Source organism: Engystomops pustulosus, chromosome 11, assembly GCF_040894005.1.
Source record: "Engystomops pustulosus chromosome 11, aEngPut4.maternal, whole genome shotgun sequence".
In the NCBI taxonomy this organism is placed as follows: domain Eukaryota; kingdom Metazoa; phylum Chordata; class Amphibia; order Anura; family Leptodactylidae; genus Engystomops; species Engystomops pustulosus.
Genome location: NC_092421.1, coordinates 51,788,182 through 51,797,201, shown reverse-complemented (window position 1 = coordinate 51,797,201; position 9,020 = coordinate 51,788,182). Strand labels below are relative to the sequence as shown.

The 9,020-nt window shown below is 42.4% G+C and overlaps 1 protein-coding gene across 1 annotated transcript; it reads left to right on the top strand.

Annotated features, from left to right (window-relative positions):
• Nucleotides 1–1,005, top strand: LOC140105445 (taste receptor type 2 member 4-like). The gene is made up of 2 exons (XM_072129404.1): nt 1–248; nt 516–1,005. Exons 1-2 carry the CDS (start codon nt 1–3, stop codon nt 1,003–1,005), a joined length of 738 nt encoding a protein of 245 aa, XP_071985505.1.
• The last annotated feature ends 8,015 nt before the right edge of the window (nt 1,006–9,020 follow it).

Here is a 9,020-nt window from a genome sequence, read left to right as displayed (position 1 = left end):
ATGTTCAATGGAAGTGATGAAATGCATTGGGAAAATGGTACATCAAGACCAGATGGAAATACACAAACTTCGTTACGAGTAGACCAAGTAGTGTCATTGGGCATCTTGGTGTTGGAAACCATCATTGGCACATTCGTGAATGGTCTTATGGTGACTGTAAACCTGATCAGCCTGGTGACCCATCGGAAGCTGGGCTCCTGTGATTCCATCCTTTTATGCCTTGGTATTTCACGCTTCACGTTCATGTGGTTGGTATTGGCCATGTACTTTATTAGTTTCTTAGTGCCTAATCTAACTGATTTAGGAACAAATATGCAGTACGCTTGGCTGTTTTTTAACGGCTTATGCCTTTGGATTGCCACATGGCTAAGTATTTTTTACTGTGTGAGAATCGTCAACATTCAAATAAATATTTTTACATTATTTAAGACCCATTTTGATCAGTTGGTCCCTTTTCTGATATTATTGAGTATAGCACTATCTGCGTCTTGCTCTAACTCCACCGCATACTCTAGCATCAACCAGACATTCAACATAAGCAGATTTGACAACCATAAAAATTCAACTCCATTTACTGCAATGGGAAACAACTTTACAACTTTCTTAACCCTTTCCGTGGCGGGATCCATTCCTCCTTTTCTTCTGTTTTGTGTTTCAGCTGGATTGGTAGTTCACTCTCTGCTACGACACATGAAAAAGATGAAAGAACAAGAAAAAACAGGGTTCAGGGAACCATCTTTGGTTGCGCATTACCGAGCGGTTAAAATGATGGCCGCCTTCTTTATATTTTTCTCACTTTACATGATCGCGTTTAACCTTTATGGATCAGGAATCATAAAGAATGTTTCACTGAATTGTATTTCCGCTTTTCTCATTGGGGCTTATCCTTCTATACATTCTATTCTACTTGTCATTGGGAACCGCAAGCTCAAGAATGCCTTCCTACAGATCCTTAAGAAAGGAAACTGCTCCCAGAAGGAGGTGATTGAGACAATCAGTGACTAAGTCTTTATTAAAAAATCTACATTTTCTTTTTATTGTAGATGATTTTTTTCAATATTATTTGCAAAATGGGGGGGGCATTGTGGCAACCTAGCACTTAAGAAAACTGGATTCATGTTTGAAGGGGGGGGGGAGTGGAGGGAGGGGGTACAACTACGAGCTTGACAGATAGAGCCAAAAAGTTGAATCTTTACTTGTTGGTTCTATCTGTGTAGCTTGTAGTATATAATATATGTAGTATATAATATATATTTGTTCAAAAAATGTATCCCTTTTTCCTTTTTACACTGAGCTTACCAATTTTTTAAAGTAAACAATTTGACTAAGGTGGTGAGAATGGGCAAGGACAATTCAATGGGCTCATGGCCACTTACCGTGTTTTCCACAGTGCCGTGAGCTGCACAATATAAAGCATGTTCTCCACCAGTAAACCTCACACACCCATGACGGGTTACAAACAGACCAACAGACCATTGTTTGATGTCTGAAGAGCACGTATAAGGCCAAACTATAACTACACCATCACCTGGCTGCAACAGATTTTAGCTACAGGACATGCTGAGATGTACCAGAAGGTACTGAGGATAGGTCAGGCGTATAAAAAATGCAATTAGGTGTAGAAAATCCCCTTTAAACCTTTGAAAATAAATTTTCAAAGTGTGTAAAGAAAGGTTTTTAGGAACTCAAACATGATGTAATTTATTTTCTGTATTGCATTCAATGAAGTCACTTTTTCAATATCAAAGAAGCCCTGTCACCAGAATTCTACCCTCCAAACCAGCAATGCCTTCTGGTAAAGGATTGCAAGTCCTCTCCATATCACCTAAAATTAGCTGCTAGTGAGACACTGTAGCTCTCAATTACGGACATTTTTCTGATATGCAAATTAGTCTTTTTGACTCCTTTCTTCTGGGTTTGACTCTCCTTCTCTCCCGGGCTGCCACCGAACCACACCCACTTTATTTTGACTGAAAGCTTGGTGTCTATTGAAATCACTGCCCTGCCTCCTTGTACGTAGGGACGTCAGTAAATTTTCAATTATAGATATTGTCAGTTTTTTACACAGTGCCTTATGTTACATTCATGCCATGTGACAAGGGTGATGTCATCTAAGGTCCTATGTCCTTTACATTTGCAAAGTGTACCCCATGTATTTATCTCATCAAATGAAATACAGAATGTATCCATGGAGGAGTACTGTATGCTTTGTTTTCATGTGTATATATAATATATTTCTATTATCATTTTGCAAGGCTGCTGGATAAATCATATTTTTGTAATTCAATTTTTCACGTTATGCCAAGGCTAAATGATCCCTTCAGTAATACTACTTTTGGTCAGGTGTAAACCTTTGCTGTACAATAATGTACCTGTACTGCCTGCCATATAATGCCCATTGCTTGCAGAATTTGAAGCTTCTCTAACACAATGCACGACCTATACCAGTTACCCTAACTGTAATGTATCATACAGTATATTGCACTAGTTACTTTATTATCTTATGGATCTCCTTAACTACTGGACTCAAGTGTGTCTGTTCCCCCTGCAAGTCCTCAAGTTATGCTCTTTGTGCCAAAAGCGTACCATCCAGGATAGGGCCATAGTTGTTGATCAGTGGGGTTTCAGATTTAATTCTGCTACATTCATCTCTATAGACTAGAGATGAGCGAGCACTAAAATGCTCGGGTACTCGTTATTCGAGACGAACTTTTCCCGATGCTCGAGTGCTCGTCTCGAATAACGAGCCCCACTGAAGTCAATGGGAGACTCGAGCATTTTTCAAGGGGACCAAGGCTCTGCACAGGGAAGCTTGGCCAAACACCTGGGAACCTCAGAAAAGGATGGAAACACCACGGAAATGGACAGGAAACAGCAGGGGCAGCATGCATGGATGCCTTTGAGGCTGCTTAAATGCACCATTATGCCAAAATTATGGGCAACAGCATGGCCATGACAGAGTGACAGAATGAAGCTAGATAGCATCTAGTTTCATAGTTTCATAGTTTCTACGGTTGAAAAAAGACACTTGTCCATCAAGTTCAACCAAGGAAGGGAAGGGATTGGATGAGGAAGGGATTTAGGGGAAACAATTCTATATAACATAACCATCAATGTTATTTAGGTGTAAAAAGGCATCTAGACCCTTCTTGAAGCTCTCCGCTGTCCCTGCTGTGACCAGCGCCTGAGGCAGGCTATTCCACAGATTGACCGTTCTCATAGTAAAAAAGCCCTGTCGCCTCCGGTGATTAAACCTTGATTTCTCCAAACGGAGACAGTGCCCCCTCGTCTTTTGATTTGATCTAATCTGAAACAACTTCCCACCATATTTTTTGTATGGACCATTCATATATTTAAATAAATTAATCATGTCCCCTCGTAGTCGTCTCTTTTCCAGACTAAATAAATCTAGTTGTTTTAATCTTTCCTCATAACTGAGACCCTCCATACCCCTTATCATTTTTGTGGCTCTACGTTGAACCCTCTCCAGCTCCAGGGCATCCTTTTTATGGACCGGTGCCCAGAACTGGACAGCATATTCCAGGTGTGGCCGAACCAGTGCCTTGTATAGTGGTAATATTACATCCCTATCACGAGAGTCCATACCACTTTTGATACATGACAAGATCCTACTAGCTTTAGAGGCAGCTGATTGACATTGCATGCTGTTATTCAATTTATGATCTACTAGTACCCCCAGGTCCTTCTCAACAAGGGACTCTCCCAGATTTACTCCCCCAAGGACATATTTTGCCCTTGGATTATTGGCCCCCAGGTGCATAACCTTACATTTATCCACATTGAACCTCATTTGCCAAGTGGATGACCAAACATTCAGTTTGTCCAAGTCACCCTGCAGCCTATGAACATCCTCCATAGACTGTATTACACTACACAGTTTGGTGTCATCTGCAAAAATAGACACAGTGCTATTAATTCCTACCTCTATATCATTAATAAATATATTAAATAGTAGTGGGCCAAGCACAGAACCCTGGGGTACACCACTCATAACTGGTGACCATTCCGAGTAGGAATCATTGATCACAACTCTCTGGATACGATCCTTCAGCCAGTTTTCAGTCCAATTGCAAATGATTTCTGCCAAACCAATAGCCCTAATTTTACCCATCAGGCGTCTATGAGGGACAGTGTCAAATGCCTTTGCAAAGTCCAAGAACACAATATCCACAGCTGCTCCTCCATCCAGACACCTGCTCACCTCTTCATAGAAGCAGATAAGGTTAGTTTGACAACTTCTATTCTTAGTAAACCCATGCTGGCTGTCACTTATTATACTATTTGATGTCACATACTCCAGTATGTAGTCTTTTACCAACCCTTCCAATACTTTCCCCACAATGGAAGTTAAGCTTACAGGCCTGTAATTGCCAGGCGAAGTTCTAGAGCCCTTTTTATATATTGGCACCACATTTGCCTTGCGCCAGTCACTTGGCACCACACCAGACATTACAGAATCCCTGAAGATTTTAGCCAGCGGTACAGCAATAACAGAACTGAGTTCTTTAAGAACTCTGGGGTGTAACCCATCTGGTCCAGGAGCTTTGTACACATTGATTTTATTGAGCTTAGATTGGATAATGTCTACATTTAGCCAGCCTAGTATATCACAGGATCCATGACCCGCACTGGCACCACCCAAGTCAGAAGTTCTCTCTTCTATTGTATAAACGGAGCTAAAAAACCTATTAAGTATCTCCGCCTTCTCCTGGTCTCCAGTCACCGATGCCCCATTTTCAGAATAAAGGGGTCCAACCTGTTGTGACCCATTTTTTTTTGCATTGATATACCTAAAAAATTTCTTGGGATTTGTTTTGCTATCTTTAGCCACCTGTCTTTCATTTTGTATTTTGGCTGATTTGATTTCTTTTTTACAGATTTTGGTAAGTTTTTTATAAGTATTGAAAGCCTCAGGTGACCTGTCAGATTTATATTTTTTAAATGCCCTCTTTTTCTCATTAATTGCCCTTTTAACTGTAGGTGTAAGCCACGCGGGGTGTAATCTAGCCCGTCTATACTTGTTACCTATTGGAATAAATTTAGAAGTATAAAAACCCAGGATAGATTTGAATTTCTCCCATTTAACATTAGTATCACCATGTGACAGTATCTGATCCCAGTCTATATCCTGTATTGCAGCCCTGAATTTTTGGAAATTAGCCCTCTTAAAATTCAAAGTTTTCGATTTTCCCACCTGTTTCTGCTTTTTAAAGTTTAAGAGGAAAATAATTATATTATGATCGCTGTTCCCAAGGGGTTCCTGGACACTGACATTTTGGACAATCTCCTCGTTGTTAGAAATCACAAGGTCCAACAATGCGTCACCTCTTGTGGGATCTTCTACAAGCTGCACCATAAAATTATCCTGAAGAATGTTCATAAAATGTCTCCCCTTCATAGATGAAGACGAGCCCTGACCCCAATTTATATTTGGAAAGTTAAAGTCTCCCATTATCACTACGGTCCCCTCCTGTGCAGCCCGCTCCATCTGTTTATATAGGTGACCCTCTATTTCCTCAGAGATGTTAGGGGGTCTATAAATTACACCAAAAATAATTTTTTCAAAGCTCTCTTGGCTTTGAATTTCAACCCACAAAGTTTCAGCCTCCTCACACTCTGAGACCACTGACTCATTCACAATCGCTTTTAAGTCTCTTCTGACATACAGACATACACCACCTCCCCTCCTATTTGCCCTGTCTTTCCGAAAGAGTGTAAAACCTTGAATATTAACAACCCAATCATGCGATGCATCGAGCCATGTCTCTGCTACACCAACAACATCTAACTGTTCCTCTAATATCAGAGCCTCAAGCTCGCCCATTTTGCCTGAGATACTTCTGGCATTTGTGAACATACAATTTAATTTTCCACAGTTATTTATCTGATTTAAAGTAATTTTACTGGCACATATATCCTCACCACTGTTCTGCAACTTGTGGATCTCCTTATCCACTGCCTTAGGCCCCCATACACAGCCCACATCACCACCCACCAACATAACCTGCCCCCTCTCTGACCTGTCTACCCCTTCAGTGTCTTCCTTTTCCTCCTCCCCCGAGCCTAGTTTAAATACTCCGCCACCCCTGCTAGGATCTTCTCCCCCAGCACAGCAGCCCCCCTTCCACTTAGGTGCAAGTTATCTGCAGAAAACAGCTTGTACCCCAGTGAAAAGTCAGCCCAATGCTCTAGGAACCCAAATCCCTCTGCTCTACACCAGGATCTGAGCCATGCATTTAACTCCCTGAGCTCCCGCTGTCTGCTCTGTGTAGCGCATGGCACAGGTAGGATTCCGGAGAATACTACCTTGGAGGTCCTTTCCTTAAGCTTTGAACCTAGTTCTTTAAAATTATTCTTCAGGCTCCTCCACCTACCATCTATTCTGTCATTGGTACCAACATGGACCACGACAGCTGGGTCATCCCCAGCCCCTCCCAGTAATTTATCCACCCTTTCCACCACATGCCGAACCCTGGCACCAGGGAGACAGCAAACCATTCGGTTGAGGCGGTCTTGGCGACAAATTATTCTATCCGTCTTCCTGATTATAGAGTCCCCTACAACCACTAGCTGCCTTGGCTTGCCTGCACTCCCATCCACCCTACTACTAGCTGGTCTGCTCCCCCGGCTGTGAGGGAGAGCAGGATCCGCTAGGGCTGCCATTTCTGACACTGACGTCCTTACATCATTGCACAATTTTGCAATTTTGCTTGGATGTTCAGAGTCAGAGTTGGCCTTCCTTTTCTTTGACCCCTTCCTACCCCCTCTAGTTACAGTAACCCAGCTACCCACCTGGCCCTGCTGGCTTTCCTCTCCACCCTCCACTTCTACCCCGCTTATTGCTTGCTCAGTGAGCAGCATACTCCTCTCAAGATTGTCAATTGCTCGCAGCCGTGCAATATCTTCCTCCAGATCTCTAACACGAGCTTCTAGTAGAAAAATATGGGCACATCTGTCACAGCGGTATTCACCCTCGAACTCTTGCTCCAGCAGTGTATACATGCGGCAGAGTGTGCACTGGAGCATACCACCAATCTTGCTAGCCATATCCTAGTAACAAAACAGTGATAAGTATATAAATCAAGAGATATAAAATGTAGGTTACTTACAGTTCTGTGGACTTCTCTTTTTCAAACTCCGCTTTTTTCAACTCACTTAAGTTCACTAGCCACTTAGAATCACAAGCCAAAACTGAGCGAGCTCAAAAGTGAGTTGCTAGACCTTAATTTATCAGGTGTGAACACTAATCCCTCCTCCCAATTAGCAGACCAGGCAAAGAAAGGAAAAAAAAATCTATTTAAATTGTGACACTAAGAAAAGTGCTATTACCTATATACTCAGTCCACAATCACCCAAACAACAGATTCACTCTTAACACACACAAAACTCCGCTTTTTTCAACTCACTTAAGTTCACTAGCCACTTAGAATCACAAGCCAAAACTGAGCGAGCTCAAAAGTGAGTTGCTAGACCTTAATTTATCAGGTGTGAACACTAATCCCTCCTCCCAATTAGCAGACCAGGCAAAGAAAGGAAAAAAAAATCTATTTAAATTGTGACACTAAGAAAAGTGCTATTACCTATATACTCAGTCCACAATCACCCAAACAACAGATTCACTCTTAACACACACAAAACTCCGCTTTTTTCAACTCACTTAAGTTCACTAGCCACTTAGAATCACAAGCCAAAACTGAGCGAGCTCAAAAGTGAGTTGCTAGACCTTAATTTATCAGGTGTGAACACTAATCCCTCCTCCCAATTAGCAGACCAGGCAAAGAAAGGAAAAAAAAATCTATTTAAATTGTGACACTAAGAAAACATCCAATAATTGACCCTGACACTATAGGGGACGGCATGCAGAGGCAGCGGCAGCAGCGGCAGGCTAGAGAGTGGCATGGCGACATACCCTAAATGGACTCAGGCTTCAAACCAATGTGTGGCAGAGAGGAACCAAAGGAGGTGAGCAAGAAGCGCTCAAATAATATCGGTACATGATAAAAGTTTGCCAGTATATTTTGTGGATTACACAGCAGGGTGGCGACAAAGTTAACAAGTTTGATGTGGAAGCCATGAAAACAACCCAAAATTCTGCCTGACACAGCTCGTTTGATAAGGGGACCATGTATGGAGGCAGTGAACTAGTAGTAGATTGAAGGTGCTGCAGTTAAAACTATGTTAGTTGGATCTTGGCATGGAGCTGGCGCTCCGCTGCCAGGCGAGCTTTCGCCAATCCAAGCCCCTGTCTCTAGGCTACTCCCCAAACAGCACTTCTAAGAACCTTTTGTATAAGATCAAGTGTAGTAGCGTTCTTATAAGTTTAGGATATGGCGGGTGAGGGGAATGTAAACAGATGCGCAAGAAGCGCTGAAATAATATTGGTAAATGATAAAAGTTTGCCAGTATATTTTGTGGATTACACAGCAGGGTGGCGACAAAGTTAACAAGTTTGTTGTGGAAGCCATGAAAACAACCCAAAATTCTGCCTGACACAGCTCGTTTGATAAGGGGACCATGTATGCCTACAGTTCATGCCAGTCGCTGCACTGGCTGCCAGTCTCCTTTCGAATACATTTTAAAATAATAACCCTCATCCATAAAGCTCTGTATAATGCTGCACCCCCCTACCTCTCCTCTCTTATCTCAGTCTATCGCCCAACCCGTGCTCTTAGATCCGCCAGTGATCTTAGATTAACCTCTACCCTAGTGCGGACCTCCCACTCGCGTCTCCAAGACTTCTCTAGAGCTGCACCAATTCTATGGAATGCTCTGCCCCGGACTATCAGACTAATACCTAACCTCCAAAGTTTCAAACGTGCTCTTAAAACCCATTTCTTTAGGCAAGCCTATAACACTCATTAACTGCATGAAGTTTTAACTCTTCTACTAACCCGTCCTATGTCGTCCTCCCATCTGTTATCCAGCAACCAACAGGCACCAGACTTCTCTGCAGTCCCATTCACCCTGGACCTGGTATATAAGATGACGGCTGAGTGGTT

What these genes read in the sequence shown, in the direction of transcription:
- LOC140105445 (XM_072129404.1), top strand. Translation starts at nt 1, where the DNA reads ATGTTCAATGGAAGTGATGAAATGCATTGGGAAAATGGTACATCAAGA. An exon ending in TCACGCTTCACGTTCATGTG is followed by an intron (nt 249 to 515) that starts GTTGGTATTGGC and finishes CGCATACTCTAG; the next exon opens with CATCAACCAGACATTCAACA.